A 27,140-nucleotide genomic window follows, 5' to 3' on the forward strand; every position below is an offset into this window, starting at 1 on the left:
CAAATATATATTGTTACCTGGTATATTATACAGGATAAGGAATGTACAATGAGCAATACAGTTAATATGAACATGACAAAGGTGATAATGCAATTAATGTAAAGGAGCAAGCCAGGTGGACAAGAATAACACTAATAATCCCCGGAGAAGAAGAACAAGGAGGACAAACACAAATCTCCAAACACAGCTACCATAAAATACCAGTGGAGTGCCCACCTCACTTTCACTGAAAACTGGGTTAATCTAGACAATGGCACTTGTCAATGGTCAAATCGGGCGCTGAACGTACAAATTGCAGAATTTCCAAGTTTGGAAAGTGTTAATAATGGGTGCTTGAACGAAGTGGGTGCTTTCCGCGTTAGTTTATAGTTTGCAACTGGTGTGCAAATCAAACAAATTGGGCCTCTTTTGAAACGTTTCCCTCACACAGGGGTTCTCAAACTTTTTGGTCTCACGGAACCCCAGGAAGCCTCAAAAACTGCCACGGAACACTGCTCCCCTCCGTCCTCTATATTTGCCGACCGAGAAGCAACAGATGCACAATTGTTGGCAATTCTGCTTGTGTTGCTTCCCATATATCCCCACCATATCAATTGCGATGTCAGTACAAAGTGAGATGAAGGCGCTTTGCATGGTCCTGCCGTGCAGCCTGCAGCGGGGGAGGGGGGATTGGGGGGAGGGGGGGGATGGCAATTTGGGTGTTCGCTGAACCCATGAGACCAGCTCGTGAAACCAGTGTTCCCCAGAACCCAGTTTGAGAACCCCTGCCCTAACAGAACATTTGCTGATGCATGACAGTGGCACTTTTTTCAGTTTGCTCCTCAAATAACAAGGACAAACCCAATCTGATATCGTCCAAATTGGTGCTTCCAATAACATTCCCACCACACAAGTTGTGTTAAGGCCCGAGTGCATTTGACTTCTCTTTATTCCATACTATCTTACAGCACTTCTTCAAAATTCTTGCCAGCCTCGTATTGGTGGGAATCACGTAGCAGTGACTGATTGCTTTAGTTTAATTATTAAATGCTCTAATGTTCACTGATGAAACAAAACATGAATACTTCTGATTAGCAAAGATATTTTTTTATTACTTTGATAAACTAGATTTTTAGAAATTTCCTGCTGGTGGGCTGCAACGTTTACAGGGCTTGGCTGGAGCTATGGGGACAACTAGAAAAGAGATGAAACGGAATAATTAGCTAGCTGACTAAAAGGTTTCTGCAAACTTTTTGAAGTTTAAATAATATCTTCCGTCATAACGAAGTTGGACATTGACACTCAACTTCATTCTAGTTTAACCCAGCGGCACAAAAAGCCGGGGTTGAGAGGTGACGTCTGGGGGGGAGGCCTCAGAAAGCTGAGCTGTTGATTGCTTTGATACTGCTCTAAAGCGGGGAAGGGGACGGGAGGGGGGGGGGGGGGGGGGGGGGGGTAGGGTAGGGTAGGTAATCGGACGGCGTTATTTTAGAGGTCGCGGGTCTACAAAGTTTGCGTAACTCTGGTCTTAACCAACCATGATGTGAAATGTCAATCCTTGTACACACCTCGTAACTGAAACTGAGCAGGCAAAGAGCAATGGTGATGGTGATTTCTTCGCTCTGTACTGGCTCCACAACCCAAAAGTTCATGCCGCAGGTGACGAAAGGCAGTGCGATGATGGCACAAAGCACAGGGATCGACGTCATGGGCATGTTCTGCTGGCTCAATTTTTGTTTGAATCCATGTACTAAGATGACATTTCTTGCCGCGTAGTACCCACTAATTATTTAATCAAAATTTCATGTCACAGCTACATAATGAGGTCGAGCATAGATTCTCCAATTACATTTTGTCCCAAAAAGTTGGTTAAGATTTAGATAGAAAATTAAATCTTAGCTAGTTAGGTAACTAATGAATCAATTGAGCCTCTTTTCTAGTTGCTGCTATAGACCTTTGCAAAAACAACTCGCTGGCTGCCGCCATTTTGCGACTCAAGCGACCCCTATCAGCCAAAAATTTCTGCCACCCCCCCGCGCTGTGGAAACCCGGTTAGCGCGACTCCCCACCTGCATTGCGTGTTTGAAGTTCGCCGGCTTTCCTTGAAAGTGTTTACTCTATTTGCCTGTTCAGGATGCTTGCGTGTTTTTGTAATCTTCCACTGTGAGAACCAGGGAATACCAGAGCTCGTAGCCTACTCGACCTTCGCAGGAAACGAACGAAGAGAGCGAACGTCAAGCAGCCCGCGACGCGGGCCGTTCGACGTTCTTCGAGGACTATTTCTGTTGAGATAATCTCCGAAAAGCCTTTCCGGCTATGTTCCGGGTCTTCGCGAAAAATAGCTGATAGGGTCGGGACCTAGGTGTGTGGAAGGAATAGACACGTTCGTTTATTTGCTTTAGTGCTGTGTAAAAAAACATCAGTCTTCAAAACGTACCCCAAGACAAGCCGGATTCCGTCCAATCGTCGTGAAGTGACTGTAGTCGACACTGTATATTGGATATGCTGTGTTACTTGAGACCTTTCTCAAATCCTGTTCGGATAACTCGGCACCGTGGGGTACGTACAATATATGTTGTTCGATTGATGAGATTCGTTGAATTTCATATAGTGAGCAGGCAATATCCATGCAGTTCGGTTATCCTCTGGTGTGGTCAAATATGTTAGGCAGTTAAGATCTTTGTAGTTTGACACGGCTGAGTGTATGGTGCCGTAAAAATATACGCATAAAATGAAACAAACATTCCAGTAGCATTTGTTCTATCGCGCACGGACTCACCGAAAATAGCTTTCATTTGTTTGTTTCTGTTCCCAAAAATAGTTCAATGCTCTCTTAAAAACTTCGAGAAATTCTCTTCGCCATAGAACACCAAAAAAAAAAATAAAGCGAGGCGATTTTTCTGTTACCAGCGTTCAAAATTGCTCCTACGCAGGCTTCCACAGCTTATTGACGAGAAAACCCACAGCTCAGCGCAGTCGGGCAACACTGATGTACAATCTCAAAACCAGGGACGCGCGCTGGAAATCGCTTCGTTCGAGACTGCCGCTGGAAAGGTCTATAGGCACCAACTTGCCCCCAGGACTAAAGAAAACCTGCAAGTTCTTTCTTTTTTTTAAAATCCTGGTCCTAATAAAAAACACTTTGTATATATCTATCACAATAACACCTAGCCTACTCCTTTATCAAAAGAACTTTGCATTATTTGCTTGTTTGTATGAGTCCAGTATTAGCAATCAATTTGGAACTTTCAAATCAGCTAAACAACCTGTGATCATAGAAGTCGTTGCAGGCAGTTGGTGGTCAAAAACCAAGCTTGACCTTGCGGCGTCAGTGGCAACTGGCGATGAAGCTGAATTGCAGGAAAATATACATTGTTACCTGCTAAAATATACACAATAAGGAATGTACACTGAGCAATAAAATTAATATGAACATGACACAGCTGCTCATTCTTATAGTTTTCTCTGACAGAACATTTGTTAATGCACAACAGTGGCCTTTTTTGCAGTTTACTCTTAAAAGAACAAGGACTACCACAATCTGGTATCGTCCAAGTTTGTGATTTCATTGACATTTCCACTACACAAGTGGCGTTGAAGGCCTGAGTGCATGCGACTCCTCTTTATTTGGTGCTTTCTCACATAACTTCTAGGAAAATTTTGCCAGCCTCGTGCTGGTTGGAATGTCGTAGCAGTGACCAATTGCTTTAGTTTAATTATTGAATGCTCTAATGTTCACTAATGAAACAAAACATAAATACATCTGATTGGCAACAATATTTTCTTATAACTTCTGATAAGATGTGGGTAGAAAATTTATGCTTTTGTGCCATAATGTTTTCAGAGTTTAGTTACTTGTAAATTTGAATGCAATCCTAAACTCCTATTAAGCCATAATCAGCTAGCAGAAACCTCACAAACTGCAAGGTTGCAAAAGACAGGACAATGCCAACACAGACCATTAGTAACTATGGTGGAGGTTGATCAAGTATTCCCATGCATTAAAACTAATATGCAGTGAGTTGTGACCCTCTGACACAAAGACATAAGTACTAACTGTAAACGCGGCTTGTCCACAGCTTAACAGTCACTATGCGGAGGTCACCTTTAGAATACTGGTGGCCAGGCACGATGCAAACACAACGATATCTTGATCACCCTCACATTTTCTTGCCACACACAACGACAGGGTCAGTCTTTTTAAATGCGCTCGTACTCCACAAAGCTTCAAAAGTTCTGTGAGGTCTCTGCAACTTTTAAAAATTAACCTGCTTGTTTTCCTAATATATATCAACAGCTCCGTCACCTGCGATATGCTCCTGCTCTGACCGCTTTGCGTTTGTAGCCGAATAAATTACTTTAAGCATGCTGACCTGCATCAGCGAGCAGGTGCATGGAAAATCCTGCAATATCGAACCCCATCTCTCCCGTTGTCTTAGAACTACCACCCCGCCATCTACAGGCCATTGGGATTGTAAATATACCGTAACAAAATAATCACAATTGAAAGCTTCGCATAGTAATTCATACTGTTTAAACTAGCAAATATCTTACCTCTTGGGCCAAATACCCCACAGGCAAGACCAGGAGCTGAAAGTAGTGGTTTAAAATTGAACTGGTACAAATGACAGAAATTTTAACGACAATAGTCCCTCGCTCGCATCTTTTTATTTTCATTGGTAATATCAAAAATTTGTTTGTCAGCTGTAGATGATAAAGGATAGTATGCATCACAAAATTGCAACTTGGTAGGTTATCGTTAATGTCAACTCACTCAAGAAGTGCACCAAACAAATGGGGGAAAGCTAATCATACATATACATTAAGGTATATCAGCCCATGTGCAGTGCTGCCAATTTCCCGGTTTTCTAAACGTTTCGCTCAGTTGACTAGAGCAAGAAGTTGCCGCTTTGTGGGCAGTGGGATTTTCAGCAGTTCTTAAGTCATGCTAGCATTTTCCCTGGCAGCCTAAAGTGTTCTCGAATTTAAATTTATCACTCGTAAATAGGTTAATTCCTGAGGTAAGTTATGATAGTGATTTAAAAATAAACTCTACAGCACCCTAAATGTAGAACTTACCTTAATCAAACAATTCTCCAGACCCAAGCCTGTCATGTAGTATTAAATAGCTGAAGCTTTGACTGATTTGCAAATTATTTGTCATCATCCACTATCATCTATTCAACAAAATCAGTTCACGCATATGCTTAATGTCATCGAAAATTGGGTTGTGTGTATGTTTATACAGTCTAGAACTTAGTCTGCCTCAATGTGCGACGAACCTCCCAGCTGTAGATAAGACATTTAGCCAGTGCAGTAGAACCGCTAGCCTGGGGTCTTTAACGTGCACCACGCAGTAGTGATACACGACCGCACGCCGGTACGATGCTCATCCAGATCGAAACGGGCAGCAGTGGGGATTGAACCCAGGATCCTGGTTTCCGCAGCGCGAGCCTTAACGTCGTCATTAGTCATGGACACGGACAGGTATCTGGCTGCTTCATTATAGCTGACACTTGCATGGTTGTCCTTGAACTTCTGAATCATTTCAAACACACTTCTTTGTGACAAAATACTTGACACTAAGCACACCCACAGACCACAAAAACAATGGACCTATCCCACTCATGCAAATCATAAGTGAAGCAGCCATTGTTTCTCGCATCTCAGTCACAAATTAATTTAACACATTCAAACCTGCACAGCAACGACTGGAAACGGCGACCTCCAAGGAAACACTGATAAGACTGTGCCACCAACAGAAGTTTTTAAGGTAACACTGTGGTAATAGTTTCTGCACCACCCTTGTTGATACATAGGGTTGACACCTTTGCTTTACTCTCAGCAAAATCATTGCGCGAGGGCAATGATTGCAACATTGAACTATGCCCTGTAATTCAGAAAACATGAAGGCTATAGGGTTCTAGACTTTGGGACTGGTTACTGAAAGTTCCAAAAGATGTTAGACGAGTCAGGTACCTCTAAAAAAAGGTTAGTTTTTGCAAAGCATGTCAATTCGGCCACTTAAGCCTTAAAGTGCCACCAAATATTGCACTAAGATCCGAATGATGGAAGCGTATATCGGCTGCATGTATGGCAAGACAACACACGTGGTAACACCTGGTAAATACATTAAAGGGAAGCTGAGGCGGTTTTGTATTTGAGAAAACCCACTTATATAATTTTCATTTGACCTCCAAGATCTCGAATATCTAAATTATTTTTTTTATTTGGGGCACGCAGGCCACTGAAGGCCCTCCTTGCCAGGGCGTAACATCACAAAAGTAGTGAAAGTAAACATCTTTGACAGAAATCTGTCTGGTTTAAAAAAATAATAAAAAAAAAAAAATCTCAAACCAAAAGCTCAGAAACTAACAGTTGCCACAGTTTCGAGGTCTACTTGACTCCTTCTTCAGGGGGTGACTAAATGGAATGGAACAGTAAGAGCTTCGACCTCTTCTTCCTCTTTTACCAAGTCTATGTTTTGTTAAAGTTATGCAGGCCCTGGACGTGAACAGATTGTAAGGCCCCGAGGGACCTGTTAATGTTCCCCGACGTAATACCCAAATATAATGATTAATCTAAGAATGACAAGCATGAGCGGGACTTTGAGTGATTGGTAACAAGAACACCGAAATAATAAGACACCCTAGGAATTTTAGCCATCTTGTTCAGTAACCCTCAGATGAGTATTCATGATACAAGGAACACATTATGCTGTGGAACAAAGAAAATAATGTGCTGCACTAATGAATCATTTCGTAAATCGGTGCATGCCCTTTCATGACATGAGAAAGGGAGCACCGAAACCTGGAGATCTGTGCTGCTTCATCGTCTAAAGAAAGTGGGCTTCGACAGAAAATTTAAATGATTTATCTTTCATAACTAGTTTGTAGAACAATAATACCTCAAGAAAAAAGTGTGCTGTATTAATTGTAGCTATTCATGTGAACAGTCGTCTTGCACATTTTTTTAGAAACCTTCAGTGCAGCAAAACACAACAGTGTTTGCTGCGTACCATATGTCGTCTGCTCAGTAATATGTTTTTTTTTTATTAAAAATTAAGATTTTTTGAGTGTAAGAAGCTTAACACATGAAAGTGTTTATCATGCATGTCTTAGATGTTTAAAGCAGTTATTATACAGTACACTGTCCATTCTTTGAACAAACAAAATGCTTCTTTTTTCATTTTCTTAGCATTCTTGAGTGAAGATGGCTGGGTGCACAGACGGTTCACATAATTTTTTTTTTGGCACACACTGGCAGTGCTAGCATTTGTAAAATCATTTATGTATTTAATTATTCAAGCAATTTGTAAAATTATTTACGTGGTGCAGGCAGCGACGTCGCCTGTTGGGTGGAAAGTGGCCGCCTGTGGAAGTGACGGTCACCTACGAAAATTGACATTGGAAATTAGGTGACATGACTGGGGTTCACCACTCTAGTGCTCTTGCCATTTTAATTGTTATTACCAATGTGAGCCATATTACCTGGTGATCCACGCTCCACTCCACCATCCGTGGTGTCCAGTGCCTGGTCTTCTTCTGCCCTTTTCAGCACCCTCAGGGCCTTGTCATATGTTGCTTTCAAGAAAAAAGAAAATATTAACGCCAGTCTTTTTTTTCCATATAGCCCTTCATGATGACTTTTACCTTCAAAATAAAGCAATACATGGCTTATATAAGATTATTGTCAGACATTTGATAAAAAACAAATTGGATCAGAAATTCTTGGCGGTTTGTGTCTAAAATCAATGAAGGTCAGCATGCCCAACAAAAGGACACATTAAAAAGTTTTACCAACATCAGGTATTTAACCCCTTAATCATTTAGGACAAGCTTAGCTTGTCCACCTAGAGCTGTCTCCGAACCGTACAGGATGAATATAGCTTTACCGCAAACTCTCGCTCGCCCCTTGACTGTTTTGGACAACCCAGGCATGTCGAGAGCTTAGTTTGCAGCGCTGCCAAAATATGGCAACACATTTTTTTTTACACATTTTTAAACATAGTGATTTGTGGTGGAGACACGTGTGGCTTGTACCGCACCTTTCTCCACCACATACAATAAATAAAAAAAAGAATAGCTTAAGAATTGCGAAAAATAAAAAAATGGATAAGGAGTTAGCATATAACTAAAAAAAAAACTGATCCAGGTACCCAACTTGTAAAATTTTGAAATGTAACTTAGAGACATGCTAAAAGCAGCAACAGCTCAGACCTAGCATTGTACCTACAAGTTGAAAATCTTCGCCACATATACTCCATGCGAGATGATACTGGTATGTCTCCATATAGCCAGCTGGAACTTTTGTCCAAGTTCAGTAATATGTTTGATAGTAAATCACAAAACAAGCTCCGGCATGTGTTTATCGCCTTCCATTGCGCATTGGCTGCACGCAAACGCTGAAAGCTCACAAGATGCGAAAGAGTTATCGAAGGGAGGCGACTGTCACTGGATCTGGGACCACGTACTGAAGGACCTCCCTTTTGTTTGTCCTGTCAGTGACAATACATTTTAATATTGAAAGGCATGGCAGCACTCCTGTGAAAATCTAAACATCCCGAACCGTTTAAAATGCAGATTCGGATACCGATGAACGAGTCGAGCTGAGTCAGCTAGGTTTGGTTTATTGCAGCCGAAAGGTGAGCGACACATGTGCGGAAGGTTCGCACAATCGCATTATGCTTCCGATTTATTTTAGTTGGTTTTAACCTAATTGCAAAATATTAATGCATGGAAGTGCAAATGCACAAGATATTTGGCTTTGTTAAAAAGCAATTTTCCTTGTAATTATATTGTTCATATACATGGTTAAGTCCAGTTACTTGGTATTAGTATATCTTATTTAACTCTGCGAGTTAGGTCATTACATAAGTCTGCAGGGCCATACCCATATGTATGTGATGCCTTCTAATTGCCAATGGATATACATACATACTTGTATGTATGTATAGACATTTATGTATATAAACATACATACTTGGTGAAATTACATAAAGAGCAACACATGCAAGTCGGCTGTCTGCACAACATAACAACCTTGGACAATACTTAATTGAGTCTTTACGTTTTGTGCCCAATAAAAGCAACCACATAGTTCTTCTCTTTTACGGCATTCAATGTATATGTCGGGTAACTTGGTCACCCCTCCCCAATTCATATTTGGAATAAGATGCTTGCACGCTTGACTCATGTTGACAACCCTCGCTCACTCTATCATGAAGACTTCTCGCAAACATGAAGCTGGTCATAGTAACAGGGGATCACTGCATTCACATATTCAGAAGTGTCTAGAGGCAGCATAAGCCAATGTACTTCAAAAGAAAAAAATGAAAAAATTACTTACAGCACTCCTTTAGCACCACAACTCCATGGATGTACCAGTTTTCATCCGGCTCCACTCCTTTGCGTACAAGTCTTTTAAAATTATGATGCCGGCCTTTTGGCCAACAACAGGCCAGCTTTCCCTCAAGCATCCAGCACCTCGGGACAACCGCCAGACTGTCCTCGAAGTGGGGGAACATCACGACAAAAAAGCACGCCCCTCCACTGCAACAAAACTTTATGTTAGAAAAATACTTGTAGCCTATTCATTAAGAAAGTTATTGCATACAGCAACTCTGTTATGGTTTCAAGAGTACAGTGCCTGGGATCATGACTAGTGCCCCTCGATAGTTCTCACATCACCAGCGATTGAGCTCATAGCCCTCCAAAATTTAGAAGTGCTCAAGTTCAAGGAAGGGGGGGAGGAAAAGAGAAAGAGAGAGAGAGCCCAAACCACGCTAAAGGACGCGTTATCAAGGCACGTAACACCGCGGCTGTAGTGATGCGGAAGCTCCGGTCGCGTTACCCTGTAAGCGCTGGTTGCGCAAGCTTCGTTCGCTTAAGCCAAGGTCGTGTAAGCTCATAAGCGCCGGTAGCTGAAGCTGACATGACCTGACGTCCTTGACATCCTCCTCATTGTCGTCCTAGAGGTCGTCCGAGAGATCAGTCGTTTTTCACATTGTATTTGAAATTGTCCTAGACACTGTTCTTGACGTCGTCCTCGATGTGTGTACAGTGTATTACAACCATTTCATCACCGTATGATTTCCTAATTGTTTTCACTAACAATGTCCCTGTAAAGGTGCCGGCTTTCATCACGTTTGGTCGAATTAACAAAGCTGCATCAATTTTTTAGTTTGTTTATGGGTTCCTCAGATGGTGTTTGTTCAAGACTGTCACAAAAACTGTCTGCCCACGAACACACAAACATCCAATAGTTGATGTAAGTGAGCGCACGTTTTACTTTAAGAACGTTAAATACCATATTTTCCAGGCTATAATCTGCACCCGGTGTTAGTCTGCAAAGGCAAGTTTAAGGTCAAAAATAAATTTTTTTGCATAGTCTCCACGCCGTGCATAGTCCGTACCGGTGCTTAGTCGATATAAAAATATTCTCATGCACAGCACACCTTGACAAATGTCTGCTTTCTTAGCTCACAAAGAAGCTTGTATTATACATAAATCATACATATTTTTTAATTCACAAAATCCGTTACGTCTCGTATAATGAACAATCTAGACAAACAAAATTCCTGTATAGTCCGCAGGCGTAGATAGTCTGCACAGCCTAAAATTCCAACTTTTAAACATGTATAGTCCACAGACTATAGCCCAGACAATATGGTAATATTACTACTAATAATGAGCATCACTCATGTTACTCCTAATGGACGATAAAGCCTGACCACAATTGTGACTCGCAAATCAGTTTCAGCGCTTGTTTTAGCACGCTCCCTGGTAAATGGCAAAACCACACCAGTTGCTCTATTTACCTTTAATAGTTTGTTTGTTTGTTTTGCTGTCTGACAGCTCCAGTGAGCCAAGAAAAAAAAGAATCAGTCGCTTGTGAGCGTTCACGTTAATACAACATGGCTTTGGTGCGGATGTCCGCTTTAGCTGACAAAGAGATACAAAGCCTTCCTTTTTTAAAGGGATTAAGGCTCAGGCACATGTGACGATAAATCCTCCTGCCTTTAAATATTCAGGAATCTGACGACAGTTTGATGGACAGTTACGGGAGTGATGAAAACAATGTGAATCCTGCAAGAATTTCATTAATTTAGGCGTCCGCACATAAGTGGGACTCTGACCTGAAGTCCTGATTTAGTGCAAGATATTATGCCTGGAAGTCAAAGAAATGTTCTTGCCTTATTTTAACGCAAATTGCAAGTTTGAATTAAAAAATTACTGTATGTTCCGTGCAGAAAAAATAAGAAAACAAGGGGTTGGATATTCATTACAGTACCAAGTTGGTTTGTGTTAGAAAAAACGAATATTTAAATCGAGCCGGCATCTCTATGGCACCATGGTTGTCTAAATTGTTAGTTTAGTTATATTTTTAGATGCCCGAGTCTCCTAAAGTGGCAAATAATTACTCTTTCAATAAATGTATCTAGCTAGTCTCTTAAATCTCCAGAAGAGTTGGATGCATACATTTTTATCTAAAAGGAAAAAAAATTCTAGGATTCCTATCCTTAAAGGGGCGGTACAATGATTTTCGAACTTTGGACAATTAACTGCACGTGACACCTCTGTGGTGGTGATGATGACAGCTAAAGACTTAGTTCTGGTTTGAAATGGATCGTTTTCGGAAATAAACAGTTTCAGAAAAATGAATTAGTATTCTCAACGCCGTTTAAAGATATAGGAACGCGTTTTTAGCGCGTAGCTGGGCGTCTAAATAGTGAAAGAAAAATCAAATTTAATTATGATGATGAAAAGTTGGAGCAATTCGGTTGCTGCGTGTGAACGCGGGCGGCCCGTGTTGCTGGTGTTGCGACGTCAAGTTGCTAGGCGAAATAGGCCCACCGATCCGCGGTGGGCCTATTTTTTTCTTTTTCAAACATTTCGTTTTCTCGAGGCATTAACAATATTTACGTTTTTTTTTTTGTTTTTGTTTTTTGTCGACGAAATTTTGCAGAACTAAATGGTATGGGTTTTCCTTTCCGGAGCTGCGATCGGGGACAGCCGCGATCGGCGTGTACTGGTTAACTTGGGTTGCCAGCTGTCTGTCTATGCTAGATCGCAAACTCAACGATGAAGTTAACTCAATCGGTCGCTGATTGGCTGCCCTTTTGGTCACGTGATGTGACGTTGCGATTGAGTTTTTCCCTACGGATTCCGATGGAGTTCGAGCTATGCTGGTGAAATAATGAAGTTCGCGGTGACGTCAAAATGTCGTCACGATTGAGTTTGGCGATGGAGATAACTTTGTAGTAGTCGTGGTAGTCGGGCAGCAAAAGTTGCCAAAGTCAATGAAGATGGCGACGTTCAAGCTCGCGGACGGGGCGGACCAAAGCGGACTATCGCTACGTTTTTATGTGTTCGCCGTTCAAGGTTCGTCAGGGACGTAATCGGGGAATACTGCCCGACACTCGCTGGTGCTGACATTTGCCGTGGAAGCTTTGGCGGCGTCGCGAGGGGCCCCATATGGTGACCGCCGAGCAGCAAGTGCTCTCTTTGAGCGTTGCTGGCGGCACATTTTGCTGCGACGAAGACGTCACCGTGCGTCGGTGTGCTGCGAGTCGCATTCTTTGGATGCTACAGAGGCGATAATCGATAACCCGGGGCTGAAGGTGGGTGGGCTTCGCGCGCCAAGTGAAGACGGAAAGACGACGACCAAGAAGTTCAGCGATGCGAATTCAGCGGTGTTGTCGGTAAGTGCTCAATACGCATTTTCTTAATGCGCTTGCACGAGAGCTCTCGGTAGAAAACGGGTGCCTCGTTCGCCGTGATGAGTGTCGTGTGAGATAGTCGCACGGATTCAAGCTTACTCGTGATTGCATGTGTATCATCCAAATGTCTCGGGCCTCAACATCTGGAAATTGTTCTGCTGCAGCACGTTGTGTACGTTTTCATTTTACGATTGCACGTTCAAACTGGTACAGTATCTTGTTCTTTGCTTGTGTTGTCTGAAACGTTTCTGCTGCTTTTCTGCCACACCGGGTAGGGCGCCTCGTCAAGCTGCAAGCCATGCAGCTTGACGTTTGACATTATATGCCCCATCTCCCACCTTTGTATATAAAGGAAAATAAAGAGATTATAAACTCAATTGACACCTCTTTGCTCTGAAGGCATAATTTTGGGTATTGTGCAAGACAAGTGGAATATCTCCACTTTTTTTCCAACTTTTTTGTTATTACATTTTCAGCCTTTTTGGGATGCTATGCAACTACTATCTCCAAGTAGAGGCTGCATTAGCATATAGAATTTCTATCTAGTCTTGATGTGCTTTTGGACAACTGAAAAGGTTATGAAACATTCATGTCAGATACCGCCTCACTGTTGTGTGCAGGTGACAGCGACAAAACCCTGAAGCCATGCTTGCACACCAATTCCTCGCAACCCCAATGGATGCTCTGCTGTTCTGAGGCCAAGCTTAACAAAAAGCATTGCTTAGGATTCTATCGTAGAGCAGTGAATAGGATGCTGAAAAGCAGGTTCCGGTGGTTGCAAAGGTGCTAGGCACAACAACATCATTTGACTTTCTGCACAATGCGGGCTTGTATAGCTCTATTTTGGGGCCTCTCCCTTGAGCCCCAAGAGTCCGATCTCGAGGACGGTGTAAGCTTTGACAGCAGAGGACACGCTGTGCAGTGCTGAAAATCTGAGAGGTGGCCACCTCTGCAAGTATGTGCTGCCTACCAGGGTCTCCCTGCTCAAACTTGAAGCCTGGCAGCTGTTGAGGCTACTACGAGCTTTGTCTCTCGTCACATCTGCGAAATATACTTGTGTGTATCCGTTTGCAATGTTTTGTCATACTCTGTAACTTGCCAAATCAAGTAGACACGGTAAGTCCCTTTGGCTGCAGAGTGGTTTACCTAAAAGACAGTTCAAGCACCTAAAAATGGAAGTTTGTAATAAGTTGATGTTTCTGAAAAAGCTTTTTAACACAATGTTTTTGGCAGGGTAACCTTGCAAAAATGCAAACCGCACAAGCGAAACGTCGAGGCATTATAATAGAGAATAAAAGAGGGCCTCCTCATGGGTGGCATCGTTTCCCATTGACTGCATAAGCATTCTGGCTAACAGTATATTGTTCCAAGCATAGAGGAAGAAAAGGTGAAGAATTAACTGTGGTTGCTGGTATCTGGACGATGGAACTTGCACCGCCGTGTCACCGTTAATTGTGAAATTTCTAGTTCCCTGTATATGAAATATACATCGACATCTGCAGTCGAGATACGAGTCCCGGTACATAAACAATTGCACCGAGATTTCCTGACCCAAAATTTGTATTCGATGTATGACAATTTTGTCGGGTATGACCAAGGTAGTGCTGCAAACCTTTTTTCCATGCTATACTGAAATCATGACAGACGCAAAATGGTGCCTAGGGAGCATGTTTTATTGTGCATGGAAATTCTGCACCCCCATGAGGGGCAGCACGAGTGTGGTCAGTGCAGATGACTGCTGGCTGTCTGCAGCTGCTTGTCCCTCCACAGCCTGCAAACAAAGTACACGAAAAGGGTGAATGTTTATAAAAACAAGCATTTTTAAAGACTATGTTACAGAAATTGCATAGAACAAGAGAATCCCAGGGGTGTGGTGAGCAGTAGTGTATGGCATACCACTGCTTTTATCTTCTTTTAGAACTCTTATGCAGTGCTGTAAATATCAAGAATGCGAGACTCCTGTAAGGCATTTTGTTTATGCGGGCACCTCCCTAACCAAGGAACTGCTCAGACCAGCAAGCTCATGCTGTGGGTCTTCCAGTACAACACGCAACCTATGAAGCAAGCAGCCTTGAGCAATGTGCACCTAGCATGATCCAATTACTTTGCAACAGACAGGCTTGCTCTGTCCATCACATGAAAAATGGAAAGCGAAAAGTTGGAAATCACTCACTTCGAAACACAACACAAGGTCCGAAAATGAAAAGGAGCGAAAACAGAAGAGTCCTGCATTCACTTTCCTTTATGCTATAACTGTCTGTCATAACTGATTCCCAATGGCAAGTTAACTGTTGTTCCCGTCAATGTTTTTGGTGCTGTGGAAGTCCAGCTCTTCCGCATTGCATTGAGCAAACAACACAGACTGTGAGCCCAAGCTGCTCTAGGTGTAACTCAATAAAGCAAGGACGAAGAAACTTGGCCTGGAATAATTCATTAGTGCCATATGACACAGGTTTTCTTTCGACGGTTCTCCAAACAATGCTTGCCACCACCGTGTGTCGCGATTTTACTGCTCCGGTCGTTGGTCGCTTGTGCTTATCTTTTTCCGCTGCAGCTCTACCTGATGACTGGTGCACAGCTGACATGACACAGTTTCAGTAGCATGCATACATGGTTTGCAGGTAATGTCATGTGAGTATAAAAGACAAGACCTTTGGGTACTTCCAAGGGCACCGTGTTGGTGACCACCACTTGGTACATGTCAGATATGGTTAATGGCAGAGGCTGCTCATATTGCCATGCACGTCTCCCAGCAAGCTTGCCCGTGGCCGAATGGTTATTGTGCTTAGCTTGCACACAAAGGGCTGAGGCATGATGCCTGGCCGCACATGCACTTTTTTGTTATTTCTGTAAATGTTGCATTCTGGTTTAATTCAAGAATCCCATTGCTTGTTCAAAGTCAGAATGTTCTATGCACCAAACTTTCTATGCCGATTGTTCCAGAAGTCCACGCATATACATGAGGGGCTCTGCGTGGCGATAGAGAGAGTCTCACTCTTGCGCTCGATCGTGCCACTCCGCCGTACTTCGATGCCTGTGATGCTACCTCTTTGTATTTTTGTTTTCGGCACAAGTTTGCCAAATTAAACGTTTAGTTTCTGTTCATTCGTCACCTGACCATCTGTCATTCGTGAAATTTTGGTGGATGTGCGGGACATTAACAAAAAGGTGCATGCGCGGCCAGAAATCGAACCTTGGCCCTTTGTGTGGGAACCAAGTACGAGAACCATTCGGCCACGGGCGCGCTTGCTCGGAGACGTGCGGGGAAATATGTGCTAGTGCAGGCACTTGGGCTAAGCCTAGGCAGAAGTTTAAACCGTCAAGTGATGATGACAAAGTTTGTCCGTGTTTGTCCAGTTCAGTACGCAGAAAATATTGCTCTGTGTAGTGGTGAGAACCATCTGCTACTTACTCTCAACTGTGACAGATTGTGATATCTAGCGAAAGGTGGAGGACGTGAATAACTGAGTGCAAAAAATGAAGAGAAGTATACAAAAATGCACGCCGATGATTCTGCTGAGTTCGACAGGCAATGCCCAGCCAGGTGCGTCCTGCTTCCACAGCCCTTTGCTGCAAATATTTTTAGAAGTGGACCTTTTATATAAATAGCAGACACCGGTTTTGGAATTCGTGAGCCAGTTTTGTCTTAGTGTCATTCCCTTGTCAATTTCAGGGCAGTGGGTAAATGTGGTGCTGCCGGGAATGTTTAATGGAAGCAGGTTGCTGTTGGGACACAGGACCGGAGGCACCGTCTTTTTCCTGACACAGTCTCATTAATTGGATCTGTGTTTTGTCCGACACAAAACTCAAGTAACCATGTGTGGATTGTCTCTGCACCATGTGTACACTTAAGTTTTTGTAAGTCTTGCTGAGGTGTCACCTTGCTAGAAACATCAACACGGCTGGACCTACAGTCACCTTGGGAGCTACCGACCAGGCACAATATGTTAATGACAGCATCTTCTACATAGTTGTGCACAGTGCAGGTCATGTTCACGTTTTTGTGCAATCACTGAGATGGGTACAAAAGCTGTCACTTTGGGCCACTGGAGCCAGCGCAGTTCACCATGATCACAGTGTAGCAAAGCTGCAACCCCACAACATCAATGGCCACCAGCATGAGGCTACCGACGGCACTCATGCATAATACATGTCCTGACACAGGCGCAAACCACGTATTACGGAGATGAACCCAGACTGTTTTTTGTACCTACCATTTGGTGGTGGTGGAGCTGCCATCTGTGCTGGGTCCTCACTAGCACCTTTGGCCACAGCAGATGAGTCCTGCATCATTCAATCAAACACAAGTTAACGCACAACAAATTGGCAGCCTTTCTGGTTCCGCGTTGATGTAATGCCCATTGCCTACACTTTAGAATTCAGGTATCGGAGTGCCTCATGAACAGCTCTAGAGAAATTAACTCGTCAGCTTGAGCGCTACGATCCCAGCTTTCAAAGAAACATCACGAGACAGCACACTCGTGCAAAGTCAATAAGACCAAAAACAACACAGTGTCTGTTTACTACAAGTAGCAAGTTTTAGGAGACCGTTACCGTGTTCTGCGGTGGCCACGGTGCAGCTGGCTGGTAAGGCTTTAAGAGCGCTGAAAAGCATGCTTCGAAATTACAGCGCGAGCTCCCTGTAGCAATTTCGCTGCGCACGGCAACGGTACGCTAAAACCGCCCATTGAGATGCCATGCACTTACTTACCGACACTGCAGCCGAGATGCCGTGTGGCGACGGACGAGGCGCATCCGCCCTCGAAATCATGCGCCTTCTTCCGTGTCTTAGCGAGGAACCATTCTCATATGGGCCAAGATTCTGTCCTCCTCCTCGAGTTCAGCGAGGACACTTGGTTCACGTCCCCCACCAGACTGCCGAGTGGTAATCGCGACGTGAAAAAGCCCGACTTGACAGCAAAAATTCCAAAAGTGAGGCAAATCTTCGTACAGACACACGAGCACTTTACGTTCGCCATCCACCGTCGGCCATGACGATTCATCACGATCGCGATGCAGCTCACGCATTGCGATCATCTAAATTGTTTCACTTACGTAAAAAGACATGATTCATGCGACCTAGACTTGACACCGGTAATTATATTTAGATTGTACCGCATTATACATTTTCAGAAGTTAAAAATATTGCTTTCACAAGACCCTTCGATGCGGCGTTGCGCATTTCCCTCTAGGGACATATTTTGGGGACAAATCCCGATGAAGTTTCAACTCAATCGCCACTCTCCGTCGACGTCATCAACGCGCCGCGATGAAGTTCCCTGCCAGTTGAGTTCGCCGCCGATTGAGATTAGGCTCCTCCCACCGGCGACGTCACGATGAAGTTTCTTCATCGCTTTTTCCAGCATAGACAGACTGGACGCCGCGAAGCGGCGTGTACTGGTCAACTGTAATTAGCAGCCGATACTGTCGCCGCGAAGCGGCGTGAACGCAGGCGAGGGGCTGTGTTGCGAACATATTTTCCGCCACGGCAGAACTCTATCTAGTGTGGTCTTCAGGATGCGAGACGCGTCTTCCCGCGATCGGCGTGCCACGCGCGCTTTCTCGCTAGTGTGGGCGGCCCTTTAAAGGGACACTGACACCCCCAAAAAATGTTTTTCCATTTTTTGTCAGGCGCTTCATTATGTGTCAGAGGACTACCCAATTAATATTTTGCAACAGAGCAGCGTATTTTTTTAATAAAGCCAAAAGACGCAACTGCTCGAAACCGAAACCGAAACCCGACGGAGGTCGGAGAAGTGGAGAGAAGAGAGTGAGTGGCGGAAGTCACGTGACTACACTCAACCGTGCGTTCTTTTTTTTTTTTTTTTTTTCTCCTCTCCGTAGCAGACGACACGACATGCGGCGTACGGGAACTGTTCACCGTGCGATCCTTTTGCAGTTATAACTTATATTTGTTCCGCTCGCTGTTCTGTACTCCAAGATGAGTTGTTTTGTACATTGAGGAGTTGGAGATGAGTAGTGAGTGCCCGTGGTGAATTTCCATGATCGGCTCCGAAAATAATACACCCAAGATGTTGCGTGAAGAGCTGGCTCACATGTCCTGCGTCCGAAAAAAAAAAAAAAAGGGGGGGCATTGTGCGACAGAGTTTCCGAAAGATCAACGAAATCGGGACCAATGGATGGCTGCAATTCAACATGTACGGGCACCTCGGAAAGCACAGGCTTCCTTACTTATATGCTCCTTACATTTTGTGGAAAGTGATTACATTGAGTTCGCAAGTGTCAAAAAGGAAATTCCATACCATTTAACTCATCGAAGTGTTGTCCACAACATTTGTTTGTTATTTTTTTTTTTTTTGTTTCTTCAGTGATAATTGTAAAAAAAGAAAAAAAAATGTAAACATCGGAAAATGTTTGAAAAAAAAAAAAAAAAGTTTCGCGGGGGATCGATCCCGGTCCTACCGAGTATGAAGCGGACGTCTTTCCCACTAAGCTACCGGGGCACCTCCTACTTGTAGATCTCTCTCCTTAGTAATGATCGGTAAACTGTAAGGGCTCATTCACACTGGAAGCGGATCCGCGTTCGCAAAGCGGCTGCGAACGCGGTTGTATAAGGATTCAGTACAATTGCACGCGCACACGATGACATCAAATGCGCGTGCATTTGTACTGGATCTTTATACAACCGCGTTCCCAACCGCTTCGCGACCGCGGATCCGCTTCCAGTGTGAATGGGGGGTAAGTCCGAAAGTTAGCTGCCGATTTTCCTCTAGCAAAAGCACTCCCGGGTCGAAGTCGGGAAGCACCACGTATTGGCGACATTCACACCTAGTAAAGAAATCGTACGCGTGCATGTTCAACTCGAAGTAGACACGTCGTGCTTGACGTTTGCGCGAGCGATGTCTTCAGCCACGAGAAGGGAGCGACGGCTCGGCGACGTCTTCGTGCAAATCGGCTTGGTGGTCGGGCGTGTCGTACGGGATGAATACCAATTCTTTTGATCAGTCCCGAATTTCTCTTTTAAAGGTAGACAGAATTCGCCGGTACCGCGAACAACAGTTCTGAAATAAAGGTCCCACGCCGGTCGTCCGCTGCCATCGCCGAACGACGAACGCACAGAATGCTTCCGGTTGTCTGTGGAACTTTTTTTTTTCAATCAACGTATTTGCAGCTTTTTAGAAGCCACAAAAAATGGGTTTCATATTTTTTCTATTTTTAATGCTGAGTGTGTGCCTTCAGTGACCCACGACTTTGATTAAATTTGGTGTTCTGTTCTGGGTAGTTCAGCTCTCATATGTCACGCACAACTAAAAGCCTCGGCGAGCATAAATACCTTGTCAGTGTCCCTTTAACGTGCCCATCAGTGATTCATATCACATGAGCGAATGACATTTTAGCGAACAGCGACATTTGAGCGAATCGACGTTTTAGCGAATAACGGGGGCGCGCGTCAATCCATCCGCCGCGCTGCGCTCCGCCAGCGGCGACAGTCTGCGGCGGCTCATTTCAAAAATGTGAACCCATTTGGCCCACCCGAAAACGCCGCTTCGCGGCGTCCTACTATTCGCTAAAGTGTCGTTCGGTGAAACGTGGGCGTTCGCTAAAACGTCATTCGATCAAGTGAGTGGAAAGGGTCCATATCACAAGAGCGAATGACATTTTAGCGAACGGCGACATTTGAGCGAATGGTCGTTTTAGCGAATAACGGGGGCGCGCGTTAACCCATCCGTCGCGCTGCGCTTTACGCCGCTTCGCGGCGACAGTTTGCGGCAACTCCCCGTGGCCTGCACAGCCTGCACGCGCAGAGCTCCAGCGAGGTGCTTGCACGCACAGAAAGACTAAAGTTCCCCCGATGCATTGCGGCAGCGGTGGCGTAGTCAAACTGGCTGGTGAGATCGGTCTATTGTCGGCGAGCGGCTGATGGAACATATGTCAGAATAAGCGTGATTTGTGCTTCACACTTTCGGACGGCACTGGAAGGCGCGAGTGGAGTGAACAACAGTCTAAACACAACAAGAAAAAGAAAACTGCCAAAAATGACAATGAAGCTTTACTTTAGCCTTGCCAGTGGTCTCCCGGCGGCCTAAACTAGTCGAAGTTCATATGCTAGTGCTTCCTAAATCTATGCAAACTATTTCATGCACGCTAGAACAAAATCTACAAAGGAAACACCAAATACACTTAGCTTCGCACGCCTTCGGAAGAGCTGCCGCAAACACGCCTGCTTCGCTCGACAGCCAGGACAGCTGCCAGCGACAAGTTCTTTTGCGTCACGACCGCCACGGAGCAAGCAGCCAGGAGCACAAAGAGCCGACCATCAAGGCCGAACGGCCGAGCGAGGCGCGGGAAGAACTTGGAAGACCGAAAGGAGGAGTAGAAAGGAAAGGAAGGAGTACAGCAGAGGAAACGAGCTGGCAAGGAGGATAAATTCCTCTCCGAGAGATGTTTCTTGTTGGGACCCATGTTGGGACCGTTCGCCGCACTTCAAGAAGGACGATCACTGATCTCCTCCCGAGATCCCGAAGCGCGCCCGCATTCGCTCACTTCGGGAACTCGGAGGACATGTTTGGTGGATCGCGCTTCCCCGCTTGGTCGCTGCAGGCACGACCAACTCTGCTGCAGGCGCTGCAGCGCGAGCACTATGAGCGCGAGTGCGGCCACCGGGCGGCCCTCTTGCATGCAACAAAATCGCATTCTCGCTAGCGTTGCAGAGGCTTGCGGCTGCGTCGTGAAGACACTACTCGTTCGTCGTCATTCGCCGAAGAAGTTTTTCTAAAACTCTAGCGGTGAGACTTGGCATTGAGAACACAGATATTTCTACGAAAGCGCAGTGGAGTAGGTAAAAGACACAACTCGTCGAAAGCAAGTTCCCCCGGTCCGCGGCGTGATCAAAGCCTTCTCGGCACGCCGAACTGCTGCGTCTCTGTGCCTTTGCGCGCATGGATACCGATCCAGAACTGACGCCGTGTTGATGTTTTTAGCTTATACATGGTAAATAAAGCTATTTATAATATTATTATTATTATCATCATCATTATTTTTATTATTACTTTACGGTGTCGCCGGACACAAGTCGCTGTGCTAGCACTATCTTCGTCTCATCACATACCAGAACTACGAGCGAATAAGAGTAAACAAAAAACGAGCGCAACGCTTTGAAATTGACTGCTATGAACTTGACGCACAATGGTGAAGTGACAGCGTCGTGCAAAACAACACGCTCGGGCTGGTAGCATCGGCGCCGGTCACACTTACGATGCAAAATGGTAATGAAAAACATATTTCAAAACATGAGGCACATGCTATACTCGTTCTCGATTGTCGCTTTCGCTATGGGATGAAACAAAAATCACTTTGGGTACTTACTCTTCAGGCTGCAACCGCTTGGGTGGCATACTGCAAGAAATCTCTAGAGGACGCTATACTCCGTACAGCCAAGCTACTGGGAAGAGAGCGCGTATGCCAACCTGTTCAAGAGGAGAAACGGGAGAAAAGTGATGTGGACTCCCCCGTTCCTCCTTTCCCTCTTCGTGAGCAGGTCGGGATACACTCTCTCTGCTGTAGCATTAGCAGGCGGCTCATTAGGATACAAGGCCTCCGCACCGCTGAGACGCGCTAAGCGTTGCGGTCCTTCCAAATCCGCTTCCCCAGGCAGTTTACGAATGCACCGCACAGGCTGCACATTTGCTCGAAGTTGAGGCTTGCGACATAGAGACCGGCGTCGTTGGCCACAACATCGCTCTCGCCTAGGGCGGAAGTTGCTTGCCTGGCGTGAATGTGCCGACTCTTTTGGATGCCTTGATGGCACACTTGAAGGTGTAGGTCAATTATCATTCTTGATAAAAGCGTCACGCGACAGCTTGGCTATTGAACTAATTTTTGACAGTCTATATACGTAAAGCAACTTTTAGACTCATGTGCTGAACGCAATAATATCAACATTACTCACTTCAGCGATTAAGGAAGTCAACTAAGTACGCTTAATTGGTTTCCCCAGGAATGAAATTTGCGCGGGGGGGGGGGGGGAGGGGGGGAGGGGGGGAGGGGGGAGGGGGAGGCATTGAGAATAGAGGAGTCGTTGCGAATTAAAGGAGTCATGAAACGCTTTTCCAACTTTTTCCAGTTTCGCTTTCCTCCTCAACTCATAAATCGCGCATTCTACCAAACAGTTCAAGAAGACGGAAAAGGGGGTCTCGTTTCTGCAACGGAATCTCGTTTCTGCAGCCGGACACAACCATTGCCCCCCTAGAAGATCATCCCGTCGCTCGAAATTCAGACAAAAGTTGCTTTCCCCACCCCGTTCACCCCGAAGCCGACAGTCCGGTGGAAGCTACGTGCTCGTTGGGCCAGCCACACATTTTCCACGTGATCACGCTCTCTCGCGCATAACGACGCGCAGAGAATAAAGTCAGGTGATGAGAGGGAGGTGGCTGATTGGTTCGGCAAGCGCGTAGCTTCCACCACAATGTCAGCTTAGGGGTGAAGGGATTGAGTGAGGTCCGGTGCCGCGTGACGTGCGTTTGGGCCCGATGAAGCGCTGCGGGTGCCCGGTGACGCGCTGCGGGGTCCGCGGATGTATTACAGTGAAAAGGCAGAGAGCTTACGAAGGGAAGGAGGTACAAAATAGTCCGATGTGTTTTCAAAATTTTCGTACCGAAAGTCAGGCTTTTAGCTTTCTACTTTTTTTTCTTTTGGCCCACTGAACGATGTGCTATTAGTAAAATCCCAATATAAATTGATTTACTCCAGCCCGAAATTCGTTTCATAGGCCCTTTGAGGAGGTGCCTTCAGAATAACAAGGGGGGTGTACAGCCCCCTAGGGGGTGTGTAGGGAAATCACTGGTACGCTTTGAAACTAAGTGACTATGAGCACTTCAAAGTTGCTTCCACGGTGCATATGCTGTCGTTTTTCTCTCGCGCTTTTTTTTTAATATTTTCGTTGTTTTATTACTGAAAATAAAGGAGTGCAGATAAAAGGAGAAGAAGAAAAAAAAAAAGACGGGAGGGAAGAAAAGAAAAATGCGATTGTAAGCAGTGATAGAGTGCAGGCGAGCTGGTAGTTAATCAACATCTTGTAGACCCTGAAATGGGGAATGATAAAAAAAAAAATATGGATGAAGACAACAAAATCTCAAACGCAGCTGAAATTTATTGATATGAGCACACCAATAAATAGACTTTCGAGCACATGGAGAAAGGGAAAGAACGAACTCAAACGGGCATAAACAAGACGATCCACGAGTTCGCTCCAGACACCATAAGCTACCCCCCCCCCCCCCCCCCCCCCCCCCCCCTCCAACACTTTCGAAGAGGAAGCCGACCACTTGAACAACAACAACCCCAAGGTCAACTCACAAGGCGACCTCCAAACCGCTAAAGCCTAAGCTCCATTTTCTACTTCCAGCCATTGGCACTTGCGAGACCTTCGCTTACTAACACGGCTAAGCTTGGCGACAGTTCTTCAGAGAGCCGTATTTCTCACGCTGTCCACGGACAGTGTCGTCACCTTCGTTTTGCTTGGGAATGTTGTGGGCCCGGCCCTTCGCCGTAGTTATCGAACAGAAAGAGAAACACATGGGATTTTTAAATCCTTAACAAAACGAAAAGAAAAAAAGAACTGACATTGGAAAGCGGAAAGGGAGAAAGAGGAAAACCATGAAATTTCGGGGTGTGTTTTAACCCTTGAACCCTGGCTGCGCCACTGGTAAGCGGCGCCAGCAGAGTAATAGCTCACGTTTGAACAATGCAGCCGCCACACCCATGGCATACCCAATCTTTCTTGACTCAGTCGCTAGATGCTCCCGTCGCTCGGGTCTGGTCGGCTCAAACCAGTCTTGGCCAGTAACTAGTTACTAGTAACGCGTTACCGGTAACTAGTTACTTATTTTCAGTAACTTTTACCCGTTACGTGCACTCTTTAATGCTGGTAACTTGTAACTGTAACACTGTTACTTTTTGATTGGATGACTAACTGTTTAGGCCGTCAGTTACTTCTTTTTACTAAATAAATTGGACCCCGTTGCCGTGGACATGGTGAAATCGCCATCTTGAAGTATTTTTCTTAATACTCCTCGCTGACAAAAAAGAAAGAAAAAAAAAGAAAGAAAAAAAAGAGAGAAAGCGTGGCCACGCTTGAAACTAGCAGAAAATTGCCTGGTTCAGCCCACGACCGAGAATGGACGGCGGACGCGTCAGCACGAAACCGGGAGGTGAAGGAGGCCGGCGCCCGCGGTGGTAGGGGCGGCAAGGAATCTGTCTGTTTCACCGACTTCGGCTCACCCTTCTTATGGGGACCATCTGCGGGTGTTGGTGGTCCTGCGACATGTCTCCGAGTACTCCGTCCGAACTAATGGGCGCGTTAAGTCGGCGCTCCTTTACTCCTACTCCGACGCTCCGAGTTTCATACTCCGAGCGCAGCAACTAAACGGCGCATAGCGTACAGGAGAGCGACACACCGAGGCTGCGTTCCAAACCTACTCGAACGGATCCGAGTTACCCTGGCGTTTTATGTCACGTGACAACAAAAATAGAGAAACGCTGGACGCGGGTAGGTCTTCGATAACCACTTTTACCCTAGAGTTAGATTGAGTAAGTTTGGAACCATAGAGATGAGATCTTGGAACACGGCCAGAAACTATCGACGGGCCACGGCCCACACGAGCACCTTCCAACCGTGGATATGGGTGGCAGAAGCCGAAAATATTTCGAAGATAAATAATTAGGCCCGGGTGGAGCGGCAGAGTCTAAAGCAAAAGAGACGGCAATGTTATGAAGTTTGTACGAACGTTTTAATATTCCTGAAAGGTTTGAAGACTCGCTTCGTGCACAAATGTGGAAGGCACGGTTACAGTGTAGCACGGTGGTGGAAGGTTGCCTCAGTTGATCTATTTATTGACCGTGCATGCTGTTCCGGCACAACATTCTTACACCCGCTTGTCGACGCAGGAAAACCCTCAAATTTAGGGAGTTTTCGTAGATCGTTTTCGCCGTCCCGCAAGGCCCTCCGCAACCCGCTGCGATAGCGGGAACTCCACAGTCAAGGCTATCGGCGCGCAGGCGCAGTAGCGACTTCTTCGTTGCGGAACGCTTAGCGGAGGGGGCAGCGCGGTCTACGAAAACTCCCTTTTGTCAGAGATTCCCTGGTTCCGTCGGTTCCGCCTCGCAGCGAGGCGGAAGTTACGCCGATACCGGCACACCGTCGTTCGATTGCACGTCAATTCGTTTTTAGGCGGTATGCATGAACAAACATTGGCTTTCCAAACTAAGTATCTTTATTCGCTGCGGCCGGGCCGTGGGCCGGGCTAAGCATTCTAAGCAGGGCAGCGGGCAGCCGTCTGACTGTCTTTTCATAACTTTTATGTCGCCGAGCTATCGGCACGCTCGTTCGATAGAACAATTCGTTTTTAGGCAAGACGCACGAACAAACCTTTTCATCGACGCTCGCTGATGTTTCGGCTTTCAAATCGAACTATCTTTATTCGCTGGGCTAAGTATTATAAAAGAGACAGAGCGGTCCGAATATCTCCTCATCTTGACAACTTTTCTGTCGCAGTGCTATCGGCACGGTGCCTTTTGATAGATCAATTTCTTTTTTAGGCGAGAGCGAGATGAACGAACAAACCTTTTTCGGGACACTAATTTCTGTCTTGGCTTTCAAATCAAATCCTTTTTATCCGCTGGATTAAGCACTAATCAACTGAAAAGGGGCAGCGGTCCGCCTACGCCTTTTCGCCTCGACGGTCGCAAGAGCAGCGCAGCCATCTTGTTTGTTTACGTGACGTCACGGAGCGCGAAGAAGTCACTCGCGCTCCGAAAAATTCTCGGTGCACGAAGAGCGCGCTCGAGTGTCAGTCTCCGGTGGCACTCCTGACCGTTTAGTGAAAGGAGCGCCAAACTCTCGCTGCTCTCGCGCTCCGGAGCACGGACTTAACGCGCCCAATGTTGCGGCAATATGCCACAAAGTAAAAGTGGTGGCGCCTTAGTAAATAAAGAACAATAGATCGGGACTCAATGGGGTCAGAATCTCGGATGTTGATCATCTGACAGAAACAAGAAGGTTATAATGGGCAGGAGGTGTCCCACAAAACGTACCCTCATTCTCTCGGCTATTCAGACTATCCTTTTCCTATGCTACAGTTTCTGGTAATTTCCATTATTATTAGGAAACTCCGTTAGCGGACGTCGCCATGCAGTGGCGTAGCCAGGAATTATCTTCGGGGGAGGGCAGGGCGGTTGAGTTTTCCATGACCGGAGGTTGGGGGAGGGGGGGGGGGGCGCTTTAATTTCATTTTTGCGCGCAGTATTTGATGTACTGTACGATTCACGGGTACAGACACGACCGTCCCCAACCTACCGCGGTTGTCATTACATATTTTTGTTCCTTTACAAAAAAAAAAAAAAAAAAGTGATAGGGTTGGGGGGGGGGGGGGGGGGGGGGGGGGGGAGGGGGTGACTTCCCCAGCCCTCGCTAAACCCTTGC

General features: G+C 45.5%; 1 protein-coding gene across 1 annotated transcript in view; it reads right to left on the reverse strand.

Moving 5' to 3' along the window:
- The window catches only part of LOC115331115, a 29,668-nt gene extending 7,265 nt beyond the window's left edge, over positions 1–22,403 (reverse strand). The window contains exons 1-6 of the mRNA XM_029993152.3: positions 22,028–22,403; positions 9,328–9,530; positions 7,470–7,562; positions 7,308–7,370; positions 4,534–4,569; positions 3,246–3,329 (exon numbers count right to left, since the gene is read on the reverse strand). Coding sequence (XP_029849012.1) covers positions 3,246–3,329; positions 4,534–4,569; positions 7,308–7,370; positions 7,470–7,562; positions 9,328–9,530; positions 22,028–22,056 — 508 coding nt within the window. The 5' untranslated portion in view covers positions 22,057–22,403. The remainder of the gene's footprint in view (positions 1–3,245; positions 3,330–4,533; positions 4,570–7,307; positions 7,371–7,469; positions 7,563–9,327; positions 9,531–22,027) is intronic.
- Positions 22,404–27,140: the final 4,737 nt, after the last annotated feature.

This window comes from Ixodes scapularis, unplaced genomic scaffold (assembly GCF_016920785.2).
Source record: "Ixodes scapularis isolate PalLabHiFi unplaced genomic scaffold, ASM1692078v2 PGA_scaffold5__190_contigs__length_132052651, whole genome shotgun sequence".
NCBI lineage: Eukaryota > Metazoa > Arthropoda > Arachnida > Ixodida > Ixodidae > Ixodes > Ixodes scapularis.